At 44.0% G+C, this 20,976-nt stretch overlaps 1 protein-coding gene across 1 annotated transcript in view; it reads left to right on the top strand.

Annotated features, from left to right (window-relative positions):
* The window catches only part of maml1 (mastermind-like transcriptional coactivator 1), a 39,538-nt gene extending 18,919 nt beyond the window's left edge, over nt 1-20,619 (top strand). Inside the window, exons 3-5 of the mRNA XM_077217244.1 lie at nt 11,473-11,661; nt 12,631-12,775; nt 18,496-20,619. Of these exons, the coding sequence (XP_077073359.1) occupies nt 11,473-11,661; nt 12,631-12,775; nt 18,496-19,400 (1,239 nt within the window). The 3' untranslated portion in view covers nt 19,401-20,619. The remainder of the gene's footprint in view (nt 1-11,472; nt 11,662-12,630; nt 12,776-18,495) is intronic.
* Nucleotides 20,620-20,976: the final 357 nt, after the last annotated feature.

Genomic DNA, 20,976 nt, shown 5'->3' on the forward strand with positions numbered 1-20,976 from the left:
CTTCAACAACTTTTCACAATCTATTTAGAGGAGGCATAAATGCAATCCAATAATGACCCTAACTTAACAAAAGTATCATATTTCTTTCACTGGTTTATTTAAAAATACTTCTGGCCAATCTCAATGTGTATTTTAACTACGTGTTGACTTAACTAAACACTTACTGTTTCAAGAATCTTAACTCTTTCCCCACCAGCATTTTTTTAAAGTTCCCAGCCACGGCAGCATTTCTGATCATTTTCACAAAATTTCCCAGAATATTTTGTTGTATGAGTATCTGAACATGCAATATATATATATAAAAAGAAAGATTAGAGCCTCCTCTTTTAAACATTTTATTCTAACTGCATTTAAAAAAAAATTTATCAACACTTGAATGTGGGTAAGTTTCATTAAAAAAGCAACATTTTGAACAAAAAGCAGAGAAAATCAAATTGTCTAGTCTTTATCCAGATTGTATTCAGATCGATGATCATAAACACAGACGGAGTAGACTAGTCACCCTTAAAGCTTCAGTCGTTTCCTCTTCATGTTCAACAATTCATTCAGTAACATTAGGCCGTTTCATGTTTGATAATCATGTTATTTTACATGAGCGTCAGCAGTGCTTCTATCGCCTGTTTCTGCTTCTCCTCTGTTTTGATCAGGAGATTCAGTACTCTTTCAGAAGGTGTGTAATAGCACGCTGTACCGTAGAACAGTCAAAACACGGATTGCTGGGTAATCTCAGTTTTTACGCGTGTGCGTACAGCACGTGTGGCGTGAGTTTCATGTCTGATCTGCAGGCGTTCACAGAAAGGGCCCTTTTGTTTGCAAGATCTGGGTCACATGTGTAATCATGCCAGAGCTTGTTTCTGCCTTTCATCTGCTTTTGCTGAGACTCATGTCACTGTGGTAGAAATGCTCCATAATGATGCATAATAATGAGTGGTTTACTAATCACTGAAACTCACGTGTTCAAGCAGAGTAGGTCAGATGTTATAGATGCATGCAAAAAGTTGTAGATGATTGTGAATATTCAGAGTGACGCTGGTTTTGGACGCGTACAAATGTCTGAATGTCATTGCAATACAATAACACCATATCATAGCAAGTGTCGTACTCAAACAGTGATGACAAGATCTTTCTGCATAGCCACAGTGGAAATGAGGTGCTCAGATTAGACCAAGCGGAAGAAATTATCAACGGGAAGAAATTATCAATGATATTATCAGTAGAAATTGATTCTGGAAACAGCTTCTGGAAAGAAATTTGCTTCAAAATGTAAAAGTGAAAAGAAACGAGATAGTTGTTCATTGATGTCCTTGACCATCCAGTCCCTCACACCCAGCCCATCTTGTGCGGGGAGAAATACAACTTTATTTCTCTTAATTAATGACATTTCCAAGCGTAGTATTGCTTTGCAATGAGGGAATAAATTTAGCATCCACTTGAAGTGCAGTCAAAGACCTTGAAAAAACTCACTAAAAGCCCTTTTATGAACCGAATAACTGGTGGTAACTCCTTATCCGCTAACCTTGAAGATAACTTTGGCAGAAGGGAGTGTCTGAGGAATAAATATAACTTCCCTCAGCGCAGACGCAGCTGATTATAACTACAATAAGACATTTAGTAAGATACATCCATATAAATGAAAGTTGAAATGTAATTGCTGTACAGAGAGGAAAAAGAAAGTGAAAGTGGATGTTAGGATGAATTAAAGATGCAAATACAAATCTGGATATGCTTTATGTAACCTGAATGATAACGCAAACTCCCTGTTGAAACAGAACACAGTAAGAGTAACACAATTTATTAATTCTTAAAGTTGGCATGAAAGTGAAGTTGCGCTGATCTTTTCTCCGCTATTGTGTCGTGTATATCCGAGTGAACAAGAACAAATGTGGGCGGGGCTTGATTGTGTCTGTGGGGAATTGATTGGACGGTTGTGGTTTGTTATTGGCTGATCTCATGTGAGTGACAGGTTATAGCCCCGCCCTCGTCATCAGAGAATAGAAGAGATGCTGCAAGAGGAAGATATTCTGAGTCAAGATTACCAGGAACATGAGTTTAAAACAATAATGTCAGGACTCGACATTAAGTTTTTATGTGCTTTAATTTATTCTGAAGCAATATTCTTATCACTGTTCAGTCTGCTTTGACACATTTAAATCATTAAATCATAAATCATATTTATGATACTTTAATCTTTATAAAGGGCATTTTTCCCCCCTAATCTTTTTATATATATATGCTTCATCTTTCATTTTAAATTCTTAACTTTGATCAATAAAGTAGAATAATAAGACACCTATAGGGTTGTTACAAATCAAATTCAATAAATTACGACTGCATTAAATATTTGTATATTCAAAAAATAATTTAAAACAATCTCATAACCTTAAGAAATGTTTGAAAGAATGATACTTTTAAACATAACACTAAACCGCCAGTAGGGGGCGGCAGGCGACCGTATTAATGAGCTAGTCATTTATTCAAAGGATCCGTTCAAACGGCTGATTCCTTCAGGAATGTTTACGAATGGGTCATTGAATCTGTGACAACCGATTCGTTCAGAACACTGAATCATTCAGTAATGAAACACGGTTGCATGTTGCTGTGAGACGCGTTACGCTTCTGCTGTGATCTTTGTTTGGAACTATTGTCGCTGCTGAAATAGAACAAAATTAGTTAATATTGCGACTAAAATGTAAGTGACTTAATATTAATTGTTTATTGAACTGTCATATATCAATACCATCACGATTGAAAATGCAACACTGATTTCATATGTTGCTCAACTGTATCATATGTTATTAATATAAAACTCCACATTTTGAATGTTTACCGCAGTATGTTAGCTGAGATTCTGTGTGTGAGCTGTGCTCATTGGTTTCTATTTCTCATGAAACTGCGCGAGCCTCAACAGCACAACATTGTTACCGTCAGAACATTATACAATATATTATTATTCACTATCAATCGCCACTTACACTACACTAATGCAGTTGACATTTTAATTGGGATACTTGTCCGGTCGGGCAAGTAAAATTCGTTCGCTTGCCCCTTCAAAAAATACACTTGTCCCGGAAATACGTTAATGTCCATTGTCGAGCCCTGGATGTGATTTTATGGTGACTTTAACGTTCTTGAGTCATAAAGAAACTAAATCGTAGCAATTTTCACTGTCCTTAGCAAAATGACAGTGCATAATATAATAGAAATGTATAGAGAGGGTATATTGTCCAGCTCGTGTGTGTGTGCGCGCGTCTGGTTCTCATGCGCCCTGGGCTTGATCAGTGTGTCTGGGTCAGGCAGCTGGTTGCTAAGGAGCAGAGAGCAGACAGCCATTCTCTCTCGCTCTCTCACACACACACACACACACACACACACACACACACACACACACACACACACTGCGGTGGGGGCTGAGACGAGTCAACAGAGAAAAGGACAGACAGAAAGAGAGAGAGGGCGACACAAAGCCGTCTTTCATGCGTTTCACATCAGCCCCTCCTTCAGCGCTTGGGTTTAAATATAGACCATTAACCTCGTTTGCCTTTACTCTCTCTACACACACCAACTCTCTACACACACTAGGGGTTGCACGACTACTGATTTCTGCTAGTCGATTTCTTATCAAAACAATACTCGAGTTACTCGAGTACTCGTGGTTCATCCTACTGCCAATGAAAATACATGAAATGGTTCTTATCTATAAGTGTTTATTAATTCATAGCCTAATGCAACAATTACATAAGTAAACTCTCAGAACATTATAATTATGACATTACATATTTTGATTTTCATGTAACAGAGTAAAGCATTTCATTACAGACGCAATGTCCGCTTTTAGCGGCAGTTCATATATCGCTTGTTTTGCGCGCTCAAGTTTGTTATTTCAAATGTAGGCGTGCGGCAAGCGCACTCATAATGTAAGCGACGCAGTCGAGACGTGCTCATTTTTCCAGGCGCGCCTCGCCGCGGCATTCTGAAAAGTTGAGATGTTTTCAAGCGCACCGCAGGTCATGAGACAAAAACCAACCGATAAGCTTGCATTTCCGTAACAACATGGAAAGCTCAGCCGAACAGCTGATCACTGCAGGTTTTTATTTCTCATCTCTATAAATATATCTAGTAGTAAAGCTAATGCAAGGGCTAGAAATCATTAATCTTTTGCTGATACTTCCTCGTCATCATGGAGAGCGCAGTTCATGGTTGCATAGCAACGACAGACGCCATGGGAGCACGAGCACTTGTGGAAAGACGGAGAACGTTTTTAGGCGCGATATGTGAACGGCCTCTTACAGAGTTGCCAAATTATGATATTTTTGTCATCCTTGATGAAATGCTTCCACACATCTGATGTCTGGTGTCTGTTGGTGACGTTCGCCATTTTGAATTAATTATGGTTAATGGGCGCTCGAGTAGACGATTGTTTCCAACAGCGCCGACTGGTGGTTGAAGTAGTCGATCTCTCAACTAGTCTGTGCAAGCCCTAACACTAGGGTCGGGCGGTATTTCGGTAATATCGTATACCGCGGGGTCTTAAAATAGCAACGGTATCAGTTTCAATTCCGTCATTACCGGCACTTGTATATAATATATAAATATACTTTATTCAATGCCTAAAAATGCTTATGTAGTTGTCATCAAGTGACAGTGTGGAGGAGAGAGAGAGAGAGAGAGAGAGACGGTAAATACCGACGAGGCAATTTGTAAATGTTGCAATAAAAAAGGTGACCGCGAGAGATGGAAACACCTCTAACCTAATGTCGCATCTCCGAAACAACCACCCACTCACTGCTGCGAGGATGCATTTTGCCCCGAGTTCATTAAATAAGCGCATTAGTTTATATTTGTAAAAATATTATAATGTTCTTTTTTTTACGTTGATAATGAAAACTGAACAGCACGAGTAAGATGGGATGCATCGGGAGTCAGTCATTGACCACTTAATTAAGTTTCATTTTGTAAAAGGCCTTTCTTTAAAGTGAATTTCGTTTTGTATAAATTGTATCTTAATTTTAATAATTTTTTTATCAACCAATAATAAATAAGAATCAAATATAGCAGACAACATAATCATGACATGATCGTGCGCTAACGCGCCGCGGTCACTTGCATTGAAATCTCATCATATATTAACCGAAACTCAGTGTATGTCTCACAGACATGACAGATATCTAAATAAAGCTTGAAATTTCATTAAACGAAACAATTCAAAACGAAAAGAAATAGGCCACTCGATGATTATTTAATCCATGATGTGCATTTCTCTCTATGCGCGTTCATACGGAAATGGCGATCATCAAATTAAACGAAACTATTCCAAACGAAAAGAAATCGGCTAGCCTACTCTCTGATTATTTAATCCATGATGTGCATTTCTCTCTATCGTTCACTATGGAGATGGCGATTCATCAATTTCTTTAAACGAAACAATTCAAAAGGAAAAGAAATATAGTAGGGCTGAAACGATTCCTCGAGTTACTCGAGTACAAAAATTCCTCGAGGCAAAAACTCTGCCTCGAAGCCTTGTTAAATTCCTATGTAAAATGTAATTCACTAAACGCGGATCTATGGCCTACTATAGCGCGTGATACATTTTGAATTTATTTGGCACGATGTCCATAAACGGCAGAGAATGTCTAAAGTTTGGGATCATTACATACTTAAAAAGGAAGAGAACAAGGTGCAATGTGTCTACTGCGAAGTAGACCTGGCATACCACAACAGTACGACTTCAATGATTCAGAATCTGAACCGAAAACATCCACTCCATGCTCTCACCAAGCGTCACTGAAACATAACACACCGAACGCGAATAGAGCGTCAAATACGCGTCTAGTTAGACGCTTAAACATTCGCTCGAGTTAAAATTTTTCAACGTGCGCGGAAGACGTTCGCGTCATTCGTGATGGAGGAACATATTGTATTGCAGTCTTTGCGAGACCTTGTTTGTATGTCACGTCTTCCAAATGGTTACAGACAACAACAAAAAATTTAATTCCCCAGCCTGCTTCTCCAAATCCACTCGTACTTTTGGGGAAGACATTTTAATTGGCTACCAAAGTAATTGAGCATAGAACATTGTTGGCACTTATACTAAATGGGTAAAAATTGCAATAAATAGGCCTAGTTTTGGAGCCAAATGTTGGAGTTGGAATAGCCTAAGTTTTTTTTGTTTGTTTTTTGAGAAATAAAAGCCAAATGCATGATCATTTTACAGCCACATCATTTTCGTTATGCATTATTTGTTTTAGTTGTTTAAAAACACACAAAAAATGATCAGATTAATCGATCGATTAAGTGCTAGATTAATCGATCGATTAAGTGCTAGATTAATCGATTACAAAAAGAATCGATAGCTGCAGCCCTAAAATATAGGCAGCATACTCTGATTAATCCATGATGTGCATTTCTCTCTCTAGGCGCGTTCACTACGGTGATATCAATCGTCAATTGCTTTAAACAAAACAATTCAAAACGAAAAGAAAAAGGCTAGCCTATACCTTTTGATTATGTAATCCATGATTTGCATTTCTCTCTATAGATGCGCGTTCACTAGGAGATGGCGATCGTCAACTTAATCTTTGCAGCACTGACAGAAAAGTTGTATTAATAAAAATCAATGGACGCGTGTCACCGGATTTACAAATGCACTTCTTGCTTGTTAATTTAATTTAAATTAATTAATAAAATGAATACAATTGTCATAATTAAAATAATTGATTATTAATTGTCCCATTTTTGCTCATTTATAAATAGTATTTATATCTACCACCCCCTCAGCACCTGGGTTAAACAATTATTTGGCGCCACCATATTAGAACGGCCCACGTATTAAAAATAGTCGAGTCTAAAAAGGGCTCCGGCTCAATTACATTTAATACCGTCAGCCGGGATCAGACACAACGTGCACGGGTTGGCCTTGATTTTTATTTATTTTTTATTTTTTGCACGATCTGGTATTCAGTTTCTGAACGGTGTAGGTACAAGTCAACAGTTTGGTGACTCTGTCTGAGCCTTATGTCATAATTTTTAATTAGTCACAGTAATACCGTATACCCCGGTAAAATAGGGAGGAGGTTTGACGGTATCAAAATTTGGATACCGCCCAAGCCTACCTAACACACATCAGCTCTCTCTACACACACATCAGCTCTCTCTACACACACATCAGCTCTCTCTACACACACCAGCTCTCTCTACACACACCAACTCTCTCTACACACACCAACTCTCTCTACACACACCAACTCTCTCTACACACACCAACTCTCTCCTCTCTACACACACCAACTCTCTCCTCTCTACACACACCAACTCTCTCTACACACACCAACTCTCTCCTCTCTACACACACCAACTCTCTCCTCTCTCTACACACACCAACTCTCTCCTCTCTCTACACACCTTCTCTCTTCTCTCTCTACACACCAACTCTCTCCTCTCTCTACACACACCAACTCTCTCCTCTCTACACACACCAACTCTCTCCTCTCTCTACACACACCATCTCTCTACACACACCAACTCTCTCCTCTCTCTACACACACCAACTCTCTCCTCTCTCTACACACACCAACTCTCTCCTCTCTCTACACACACCTTCTCTCTTCTCTCTCTACACACACCAACTCTCTCCTCTCTCTACACACACCAACTCTCTCCTCTCTCTACACACACCAACTCTCTCCTCTCTCTACACACACCAACTCTCTCCTCTCTCTACACACACCAACTCTCTCCTCTCTCTACACACACCATCTCTCTACACACACCATCTCTCTACACACACCAACTCTCTACACACACCAACTCTCTACACACACCAACTCTCTACACACACCAACTCTCTACACACACCAACTCTCTACACTCTCTACACACACCAACTCTCTACACTCTCTACACACACCAACTCTCTCCTCTCTCTACACACACCAACTCTCTCCTCTCTCTACACACACCAACTCTCTCCTCTCTCTACACACACCAACTCTCTCCTCTCTCTACACACACCAACTCTCTCCTCTCTCTACACACACCAACTCTCTCCTCTCTCTACACACACCAACTCTCTCCTCTCTCTACACACACCAACTCCCTCCTCTCTCTACACACACCATCTCTCTACACACACCAACTCTCTCTACACACACCAACTCTCTCCTCTCTACACACACCAACTCTCTCCTCTCTACACACACCAACTCTCTCCTCTCTACACACACCAACTCTCTCCTCTCTACACACACCAACTCTCTCCTCTCTACACACACCATCTCTCTACACACACCATCTCTCTACACACACCATCTCTCTACACACACCATCTCTCTACACACACCATCTCTCTACACACACCATCTCTCTCCTCTCTCTACACACACCATCTCTCTACACACACCAACTCTCTCCTCTCTCTACACACCTTCTCTCATCTCTCTCTACACACACCAACTCTCTCCTCTCTCTACACACACCAACTCTCTCCTCTCTCTACACACACCATCTCTCTCTACACACACCAACTCTCTCTACACACACCATCTCTCTACACACACCAACTCTCTCCTCTCTCTACACACACCATCTCTCTACACACACCATCTCTCTACACACACCATCTCTCTACACACACCATCTCTCTCCTCTCTCTACACACACCATATCTCTCTACACACACCATCTCTCTACACACACCATCTCTCTCTACACACACCATCTCTCTCTACACACACCATCTCTCTCTACACACACCATCTCTCTCTACACACACCAACTCCCTCTACACACACCATCTCTCTACACACACCAACTCTCTCCTCTCTCTACACACCTTCTCTCATCTCTCTCTACACACACCAACTCTCTCCTCTCCCTACACACACCAACTCTCTCCTCTCTCTACACACACCATCTCTCTCTACACACACCAACTCTCTCTACACACACCATCTCTCTACACACACCAACTCTCTCCTCTCTCTACACACACCAACTCTCTCCTCTCTCTACACACACCATCTCTCTACACACACCAACTCTCTCCTCTCTCTACACACCTTCTCTCATCTCTCTCTACACACACCAACTCTCTCCTCTCCCTACACACACCAACTCTCTCCTCTCCCTACACACACCATCTCTCTCTACACACACCAACTCTCTCTACACACACCATCTCTCTACACACACCAACTCTCTCCTCTCTCTACACACACCAACTCTCTCCTCTCTCTACACACACCATCTCTCTACACACACCAACTCTCTCCTCTCTCTACACACACCATCTCTCTCTACACACACCATCTCTCTCTACACACACCATCTCTCTCTACACACACCATCTCTCTCTACACACACCATCTCTCTCTACACACACCATCTCTCTCTACACACACCATCTCTCTCTACACACACCATCTCTCTCTACACACACCATCTCCCTCTACACACACCATCTCCCTCTACACACACCATCTCTCTACACACACCATCTCTCTACACACACCATCTCTCTACACACACCATCTCTCTCTACACACACCATCTCTACACACACCATCTCTCTCTACACACACCATCTCTCTCTACACACACCATCTCTCTCTACACACACCAACTCTCTACACACACCAACTCTCTACACACACCAACTCTCTCCTCTCTACACACACCAACTCTCTCCTCTCTACACACACCAACTCTCTCTACACACACCAACTCTCTCCTCTCTACACACACCAACTCTCTCCTCTCTACACACACCATCTCTCTCTACACACACCAACTCTCACCTCTCTACACACACCAACTCTCTCCTCTCTACACACACCAACTCTCTCCTCTCTACACACACCAACTCTCTCTACACACACCAACTCTCTCTACACACACCAACTCTCTCTACACACACCATCTCTCTCTACACACACCATCTCTCTCTACACACACCAACTCTCACCTCTCTCTACACACCTTCTCTCTCTACACACACCATCTCTCTACACACACCATCTCTCTACACACACCAACTCTCTCTACACACACCAACTCTCTCCTCTCTCTACACACACCAACTCTCTCCTCTCTCTACACACACCATCTCTCTCTACACACACCAACTCCCTCTACACACACCATCTCTCTACACACACCAACTCTCTCCTCTCTACACACACCAACTCTTACTCTCTCTACACACACCAACTCTTACTCTCTCTACACACACCATCTCTCTCTACACACACCATCTCTCTCTACACACACCATCTCTCTCTACACACACCAACTCTCTCTACACACACCAACTCTCTCTACACACACCAACTCTCTCCTCTCTCTACACACACCAACTCTCTCCTCTCTCTACACACACCAACTCTCTCCTCTCTCTACACACACCTACTCTTACTTTCTCTACACACACCAACTCTCTCCTCTCTCTACACACACCATCTCTCTCTACACACACCAACTCCCTCTAAACACACCAACTCTTACTCTCTCTACACACCATCTCTCTCTACACACACCATCTCTCTCTACACACACCATCTCTCTCTACACACACCATCTCTCTCTACACACACCAACTCTCTCTACACACACCAACTCTCTCTACACACACCAACTCTCTCTACACACACCAACTCTCTCTACACACACCAACTCTCTCCTCTCTCTACACACACCTACTCTTACTTTCTCTACACACACCAACTCTCTCCTCTCTCTACACACACCAACTCTTACTTTCTCTACACACACCAACTCTCTCTACTCACATCACCTCTTACTTGTGTGTGTGTGTGTGGTCCGACGCGGAGTATCGGAGAGAAGGTGTGCCGTTCAGATGCTTGAGTTTAAAAGTGAATTTTAAAGAGGTGTGAGACATTGAGCTGGTGTGGATTGCCGTAATTATACTGTAGAACGGGGAATCTCAAAAAACCTGCCAGGAATGTGTCCTAGTTATACAGTAGGGGGAAATAAGACGTTGCACCTACAGCCTAGTTTCAGGGGTTAATATTTCACACTCAAATCTCATTGTTGTTTAGTAGTAGATGCCTATCAACTATTACCAGTGGGATTTTTTTTATTATTATTATTTACATCACATACAAAGTGTGCCCTCTAGTGGCCACTGAAAGAGGTTTTCAGTTTTACTTCACAGAGGCTGTTTGTGTGCTCCTAACTAGTACAGATAAGATGAGATTTTGTAAGATAGGATAAGAATCCTAAATCAACATAAGATTTGCTTCTGTAATACAAATTTCTGAAAAATCCTACATTAACTTAGGATTTAAGAAAGTTCCTGTAATACGCCCCCCACATTTAGTAAGACATCCATATAAATGTAAGTAGTTTACATTTGGATACAGAAATAAATGAATGAAATAACTTCTGTGATTCTCCAGCGATTGGTTGAAGTTCCTGTGGTGTTGAATAAGCATGTGTGTGTGTGTGTGTGTCCTGCAGGATTCGGGGGCGTACCCCTCGAATGCTCACGTGCCGGGCCCGGGGAACAGCATGCCGCCTCAGCCCAACAGCACCAGTATCAGCAGTGTCCCGGGGAGCCACAGTAACACGGCCTACATGAAGCAGATGCAGATGATGAGCCAGCAGCAGAAGCAGCTCCTGCATAGGCAGATCATGGCCGAGGCGCAGGTGAATCACTAAACCATCTGTAACGCACATCAGAGTCCTGCACGGGTCCATTTTTGGAGACCCGACCCTCACCCGTTCCCGCAAAGTTCAGCACCAGATCCGACTAGTCACCCGTGATAATATCAAAATTAAATCCGCTCCCGTCTAGACCCGTTAATATTTGGCCCGTTACCCGACCCGTGCCCACGATAAATCACACACGCTAAAATCATTCCAATTAAAGTGCTTTATTTTTTATCTCGCACCTCTCTCAACATCACAATAGCCTCATGAATGGGCTAATGAAACAGGCGAAAGTGCGCTTTGTTCAAGTAGCTTACATCGGCACCTAAATAGGCTATGGAACCTGATTACGCAAATAAACCTATTAATGGGGGGGAAAAAAGAACAAGACAAAATAAAACCTACCTGAGCCTGTCGCTCACAAACAATAGCCTATTTGTCAAGCCTCGTTGTCAACAATTTTATATACTCCACTCGCCAACTTAAATGTTACTTCATCCATAGCTACTCCTGCAACGCTCCAACTAGGCTACGAGAAGCATCAACGAAAGCCGCACTGTCGCAGTGGTGACTTTAAACATGTTAAACATGTGAATAAATAGTAAAGTGTCATTTATTACATTTTATAATAAATTTCAAAGCTGAATTTTCAGCATCATTACTCCAGTCTTCAGTGTCATAAATTACACTACTATATATTCACATAGAAAACAGCTGTTTTGTCATTATGACATTGTCATAATATTTAACAAAATACTTTTTTTTCCCGAATCAAATAAAACCAGCCGTGGTGAGCAGAAGAGACTTCTTTTAAAAACATTAAAAATCTTACCGACCCCAAACTCTTGACTGGTAAAGTGTACATTATCAATAATAACAATAATTCCACAGTCTGTCGTTCACAGATCTGAGAATCCAACACTGTTGAAGTGCTAACAGAAGTGTGTGTGTGTTTGTGTGTGTCAGGAGAAGCAGCAGCAGCTCCAGAGGCACCTGACCCGTCCACCGCCCCAGTACCAGGACCAGCAGAACCCGTTCCAGCAGCAGTTCAGCTCTGTGCCCTGCCTGTCCCAACAGCACCCCTCGGCCTTCCCCGAACACACACTCTCCGGTACACACACACACACCATCCTCCTGATCATCCTTTACACCGCCTGTTACGCCTCAGATCAAGTGCCATTTAGCTGGACACAATAGAAATTAGTGCTGGGCGGTATAACGCAATGTATATCTCGGTATTTTTCAAAATTATACCCGTTTCATGGTATATGACGGCATTTTTTAAACACATTTTCTACTGATTGAGAGAGGAAATACTGCAGTAGATTGGCTTAGAACGCCCTGTTTTACTGTCATGAGTGAATATTGTCGAAAAATACACACTAGTATTAATACAGGTTTGCAAGGCCACAGAAAATGATACGGTTTACAAATTGGCTCATAAACGCTGCTTTATCAGGAAAGATTAAGAGAGTAAATGACAATAACATTGGAACTTTTCTAAAGACAGTCAGTTCCCTTCAGAAACATTCTTATAAAAACTCCTGCGCCGCGTTTGACTGTGAAACGTGCAGCGCTCATGTTTATTCAACAATGTCAATGTTGATTTTTGTGTATGTACATTGACTTTGTCACAATGAAATTTAAAGTGCTACTCCTGGTGCATAGAAGAATACATTCATACAATATTTTACAATGACAATTAAATGATTCCGATTCTGAACCACAAAGACTTTTTCCATAAGGCTGTTGATATTGTGAACCACTGTATGGGAAACTCTGTAATATAATTTGACAGCCATCAGTTCTAGTTTAACCTCTCCATGTTCAGCGTCACGCTCAGTAACACGCACATCTGGGCGTCACCAGTGTAACACACACACGTCTGAGCATCGCCAGTGCAACACACACACACACACACATCTGAGCATCGCCAGTGCTAACACACACACATCTGAGCATCGCCAGTGCAACACGCACACACACATATGAGCATTGCCAGTGCAACACACACACATCCGAGCATCGCCAGTGCTAACACACACACATCTGAGCATCGCCATTGCAACACACACATCTGAGCATCTCCAGTGCAACACGCACATCTGAGCATCGCCAGTGCAACACACACATCTGAGCATCGCCAGTGCAACACACACATCTGAGCATCGCCAGTGCAACACACACATCTGAGCATCGCCAGTGCAACACACACACATCTGAGCATCGCCAGTGCAACACACACATCTGAGCATCGCCAGTGCAACACACACACATCTGAGCATCGCCAGTGCAACACACACATCTGAGCATTTCCATTGCAACACACGCACATCTGAGCATCTCCAGTGCAACACACACATCTGAGCATCGCCAGTGCAACACACACATCTGAGCATCGCCATTGCAACACACACACATCTGAGCATTTCCATTGCAACACACGCACATCTGAGCATCGCCAGTGCAACACACACATCTGAGCATCTCCAGTGCAACACACACACATCTGAGCATCGCCAGTGCAACACACACATCTGAGCATCGCCAGTGCAACACACACATCTGAGCATCTCCAGTGCAACACACACACATCTGAGCATCGCCAGTGCAACACACACATCTGAGCATCGCCAGTGCAACACACACATCTGAGCATCGCCAGTGCAACACACACATCTGAGCATCTCCAGTGCAACACACACATCTGAGCATCGCCAGTGCAACACACACATCTGAGCATCTCCAGTGCAACACACACACATCTGAGCATCGCCAGTGCAACACGCACATCTGAGCATCGCCAGTGCAAGACGCACATCTGAGCATCGCCAGTGCAACACACACATCTGAGCATCGCCAGTGCAACACACACATCTGAGCATCGCCAGTGCAACACACACACATCTGAGCATCTCCAGTGCAACACACACATCTGAGCATCTCCAGTGCAACACACACATCTGAGCATCTCCAGTGCAACACACACATCTGAGCATCTCCAGTGCAACACGCACATCTGAGCATCTCCAGTGCAACACACACATCTGAGCATCGCCAGTGCAACACACACATCTGAGCATCTCCAGTGCAACACGCACATCTGAGCATCTCCAGTGCAACACGCACATCTGAGCATCTCCAGTGCAACACGCACATCTGAGCATCTCCAGTGCAACACGCACATCTGAGCATCTCCAGTGCAACACGCACATCTGAGCATCGCCAGTGCAACACGCACATCTGAGCATCGCCAGTGCAACACGCACATCTGAGCATCTCCAGTGCAACACGCACATCTGAGCATCGCCAGTGCAACACACACATCTGAGCATCGCCAGTGCAACACACACATCTGAGCATCTCCAGTGCAACACGCACATCTGAGCATCTCCAGTGCAACACGCGCACATCTGAGCATCTCCAGTGCAACACGCACATCTGAGCATCGCCAGTGCAACACACACATCTGAGCATCGCCAGTGCAACACACACATCTGAGCATCGCCAGTGCAACACACACATCTGAGCATCTCCAGTGCAACACGCACATCTGAGCATCTCCAATGCAACACACGCACATCTGAGCATCTCCAGTGCAACACACACATCTGAGCATCGCCAGTGCAACACGCACATCTGAGCATCTTCATTGCAACACACGCACATCTGAGCATCTTCATTGCAACACACACATCTGAGCATCTTCATTGCAACACACGCACATCTGAGCATCTCCAGTGCAACACACGCACATCTGCGCATCTCCAGTGCAACACACGCACATCTGCGCATCTCCAGTGCAACACACGCACATCTGCGCATCTCCAGTGCAACACACGCACATCTGCGCATCTCCAGTGCAACACACGCACATCTGCGCATCTCCAGTGCAACACACGCACATCTGCGCATCTCCAGTGCAACACACGCACATCTGCGCATCTCCAGTGCAACACACGCACATCTGCGCATCTCCAGTGCAACACACGCACATCTGCGCATCTCCAGTGCAACACACGCACATCTGCGCATCTCCAGTGCAACACACGCACATCTGAGCATCTCCAGTGCAACACACACATCTGAGCATCTCCAGTGCAACACACACATCTGAGCATCTCCAGTGCAACACGCACACACACATCTGAGCATTGCCAGTGCAACACACACACATCTGAGCATCTTCATTGCAACACGCACATCTGAGCATCTCCAGTGCAACACGCACATCTGAGCATCTCCAGTGCAACACACGCACATCTGAGCATCTCCAGTGCAACACACACATCTGAGCATCTCCAGTGCAACACACACATCTGAGCATCTCCAGTGCAACACGCACACACACATCTGAGCATTGCCAGTGCAACACACACACATCTGAGCATCTTCATTGCAACACGCACATCTGCGCATCTCCAGTGCAACACACACATCTGAGCATCTCCAGTGCAACACACACACATCTGAGCATCTTCATTGCAACACACACACACACATCTGAGCATCTCCAGTGCAACACGCACACACACATCTGAGCATCGCCAGTGCAACACACACACATCTGAGCATCTTCATTGCAACACACACATCTGAGCATCTCCAGTGCAACACGCACACACACATCTGAGCATTGCCAGTGCAACACACACACATCTGAGCATCTTCATTGCAACACGCACATCTGCGCATCTCCAGTGCAACACGCACATCTGAGCATCGCCAGTGCAACACACACATCTGAGCATCTCCAGTGCAACACACACATCTGAGCATCTCCAGTGCAACACACACATCTGAGCATCTCCAGTGCAACACACACATCTGAGCATCTCCAGTGCAACACACACATCTGAGCATCTCCAGTGCAACACACACATCTGAGCATCTCCAGTGCAACACACACATCTGAGCATCTCCAGTGCAACACACACATCTGAGCATCTCCAGTGCAACACGCACACACACATCTGAGCATTGCCAGTGCAACACACACACATCTGAGCATCTTCATTGCAACACACGCACATCTGAGCATCGCCAGTGCAACACACACACATCTGAGCATCGCCAGTGCAACACACACATCTGAGCATCTCCAGTGCAACACACACATCTGAGCATCTCCAGTGCAACACGCACACACACATCTGAGCATTGCCAGTGCAACACACACACATCTGAGCATCTTCATTGCAACACGCACATCTGCGCATCTCCAGTGCAACACGCACATCTGAGCATCGCCAGTGCAACACACACATCTGAGCATCTCCAGTGCAACACACACATCTGAGCATCTCCAGTGCAACCCACACACCTGAGCATCTCCAGTGCAACACACACATCTGAGCATCTCCAGTGCAACACACACATCTGAGCATCTCCAGTGCAACACGCACACACACATCTGAGCATCTCCAGTGCAACACGCACACACACATCTGAGCATCTCCAGTGCAACACGCACACACACATCTGAGCATCTTCAGTGCAACACACACATCTGAGCATCGCCAGTGCAACACACACATCTGAGCATCTCCAGTGCAACACGCACACACACATCTGAGCATTGCCAGTGCAACACACACACATCTGAGCATCTTCATTGCAACACGCACATCTGAGCATCGCCAGTGCAACACACACATCTGAGCATCTCCAGTGCAACACACACATCTGAGCATCTCCAGTGCAACACACACATCTGAGCATCTCCAGTGCAACACACACATCTGAGCATCGCCAGTGCAACACACACATCTGAGCATCTCCAGTGCAACACACACATCTGAGCATCGCCAGTGCAACACACACACATCTGAGCATCGCCAGTGCAACACACACATCTGAGCATCTCCAGTGCAACACACACATCTGAGCATCTCCAGTGCAACACACACATCTGAGCATCGCCAGTGAACAGTGGAAAGACCCTCTCACACTGTGTTGTGCTCCCAATGGTGTGTAAGCCACACCAGTGTTGCAGATTATTAATCATATCATAACAAAAATAAACCGGGGTATTCGGTATGAACCGGTATAGCGCACTGTGATGGAGCTTTCGGCAGCCAGTAAGAAGGCAATCACGCACAAAGGGTTAAAACAAGAGAGACCAACATCACATGACTGGGTAGATGTGACCATAGAGATTTACATGATGGAAAACATCACTTTTTTTGTTAATTTGAAGATTGATGTTTTCCTGATACATATTCAACCCATTTCTTCAATTTTTCCAGAAGGAAGGTCAGATTTTGCTGCTATACATAAATAGCTGAAGATTAATAATGTATATGTTAATGGTGTAGTTTGAGTGATGGAGTGGTTCTGAGCCAGTCTAGCCCTGAGACCAGGAGGAAACTAAACCTGTTTTTCCACTCGCAGGAAGAGTTCAGCGTGACGTGAGCTTCCCGTCTCTAGCTCCACACAAGCAGCCTTTTGTTACGGTCAACACAAAAGCCCACCTGATTTGCGTGTGTGTTTACTGATAGACTCATTTGAATATGGTTAGCGTGCGTGAGTGAGCTCTTCTCAGCCGCTCCAGCATCGCACGCAACTCAAAAATATTATCGGTATGGATTTGTGCCGATAACTGATTGTTCCAGAAACCGTTATCAGTGCCATTTAATCGGCCAAACTGATCAATTGTTCAACTTCTAATCTCAACAACCGATGCACTGACCAGCCCTACATTATTTCTGTTACACTTGTATGTGCATCACAATAAGGAAGAAAACATAATTCAGTTGCAACTTTAATCTCTTTGCAAATATAACTGATTAAATCTTCTCTTCTGATCATGATTGTCTGTTCTGTTTTCAGGTGCATCTCAACCAATAGGAAATGTCAACGCCCTGAGTGGTGCCGCCCCCGGGACGCAGCGGATGTTCTCTCAGACCCAAAGTATGATGGGAATGGGGAACGCAATCCAGAGCACTGGCCCCTCTCCGGCCGCCAGTCAAGCAGACATGAGTCTTCAGTCGTGCGCAGGCGGACTCGACGTGCAGCAAGTGCTCTACGGGAACATGCCCATGCACCCCAACCACCCCAGCCAGCAGAGGGCGCAAGTGCCCAACATGTCCAACGCGTACCGGCAGAGCGTGCTAGCGGCGCAGCAGCAACACCTGAAAAACCAGCCCAACGCTGCCATGATGAAGCAGCAGCAACTAGCACGTCTTCCCAATAGCATTCCCAACGCCATGGCTAATGCTATGCCCACTGGACTCCAGGGTGCCTTGCCCACTCAAGCCCAATCCTGGCAAACACAGGCTTCCCAGCAGCACCCGGTTCTCCAGCCCGGCTTCCACATGCAGGCCAGATTATCCAAGCTTCCCAACAACGCCCCGTTCCCTCAGGGTGGCATGGGAAGCAATGGGGCGGGGCGCATGAACCCAGCACAAATGATGCCCAGTATGAACCAACAACGGACAAATCTGCCCCAACAGCAGCCGCCCCAGCCGACTCAAACCCAGCAGGTTCTGCCGGATCTGGGGCCCTTCAGCCAGACGCAGGCCGGACCCAACCGCACCACAGCACTACAGTGCAATCAGGCCTACCAGCTCAACAGATCAGCCAATCAGCAGCTCCAGTTCAGCTACAACAGCCAATCAGGAGCCGGCTTATCCGGGTTCCCTGCGGAGACCGATCTGGTGGACTCGCTGCTGAAGAACCAGTCGACCCAAGAGTGGATGGACGATATAGACGAGCTGTTGGCCAGTCACCAATGAGGAGAACACGTGAACCTGAAACGGATCGTATCTGCTGTGTTTGTGTTCTCCATCGAGTGTGTAAACGCTATATAACAGGAGCAGCCGGCGCCGTCACTGACCGGAAAGAGGAGCCCGCTCTACTACTGAACCTGTGGCTCAGTAAACCCACTGAGTCCCCTCACGATGAGTGCGCTTGCGTTCAGGCGGCGGTGTCGACTGTGGCGTGTCTTCACACGGCTCCACAGGCCTTAACTTTGCACTCTTGAAGATGCACAATATGTGATTTACAGTGAAAATCTAAAGCAATAGTCATTTACTCGCACTCAATGTGGGTCTGAAAGTCTGTCCATCCTGCTCCTGGAGGGCCACCTGTCAGAGTAGGCCAATCCAACATGGGCGGTTAATGTTGATTCATTAGTTTTCACTGCTTTTGTTAGGAGTAGCTTCTCATTTAGAGGCCTTTTGCACAGCGGTTTCAATTAAAATTGAATTTTTTGGTGCATTTTTGGCTGGTTATTTACACAACAACAGTTTTTAGGGCCCTGAGAACGCAGACTTCTGAGAGTTTGAATGGGGATCGTATCCTTTGAGTGCGGAAGCCTCCATTGGCATCCCTTCATAAAGACACGTGGCCCTTCAGAGCAGGATCGGAAAACCGTATGACCATAGTTCCACTGGATCAGAAGGCATATGAAGAGTTTGGAAAGACGTTAGGGAATAAATAATGTCAGAACTTCTTTAGTTGCTTTGTGTACATGGTTTATGTTCCACATGGATTGACTAAATTTAGAAAGTTAGATGTTTGATCAAGTCGTGGCTTGAAGGAGTGTAGATGAGACTAAACGGATCAACTCTACAGTTCTCCAGTGAAAGTGGAGATCTCATCATTACACTTTCTTATGTTACACTACACTTTTAATATTATTATTATTTTCTGAAGTTGAGTTTGAAAGACCCATAGTTGTAGACTTCTGTGTTGGTAAGAGGGGTAATATTCCTGTTTGTTTTCTCCCGACTGCGTTACCTGAACTCTCACTTCATCCCGGATTCTGTGACAGGATTTCATGTATATTTATATATATATATTTTTTGTATGTATGCAGTTTCTATTGTTCAGGAGAAGATAGATCTTATTTTTATATGTACATTGTTGCAAATTTTTGTAAGTATTTTATACTTTTTATTATGGTTCTCTGTAAAACAAGAGTATTATGTAAATATAGTTCTCTAGAAATGAGCTTGTTTGCTGTGTTTATTTAGTGTTTTATGTGTGTCTTGAATCTTTTGTGCATTTTAACCCTCTTTTTTTTCTTGGTCAAAAATGACCACATTTTTTTTTTATATTTCAATGAAATTAATGCGCTATATTTTAGTTCAATGTTTTTTTATTTAATATTTTGTATTTTTATGGTAGTAAATTATATTTTCACTGTATTTAAAATCCATTTATTCACTTTTTTAACATAGACCTAAAAATTTACTTCCCAACTTAAACTGTTCAAATCTTGAAAGCTTCAGAATTCAGACTTTAGTTTGATCTCTTTTCTTGGCAGATTATTGCTGAAGTGAAGTTTAAAAAAAACTTACGGAATTT

Source organism: Siphateles boraxobius, unplaced genomic scaffold (genome assembly GCF_051911475.1).
Source record: "Siphateles boraxobius isolate OS27281-9 unplaced genomic scaffold, OSU_SipBor_1 70, whole genome shotgun sequence".
In the NCBI taxonomy this organism is placed as follows: domain Eukaryota; kingdom Metazoa; phylum Chordata; class Actinopteri; order Cypriniformes; family Leuciscidae; genus Siphateles; species Siphateles boraxobius.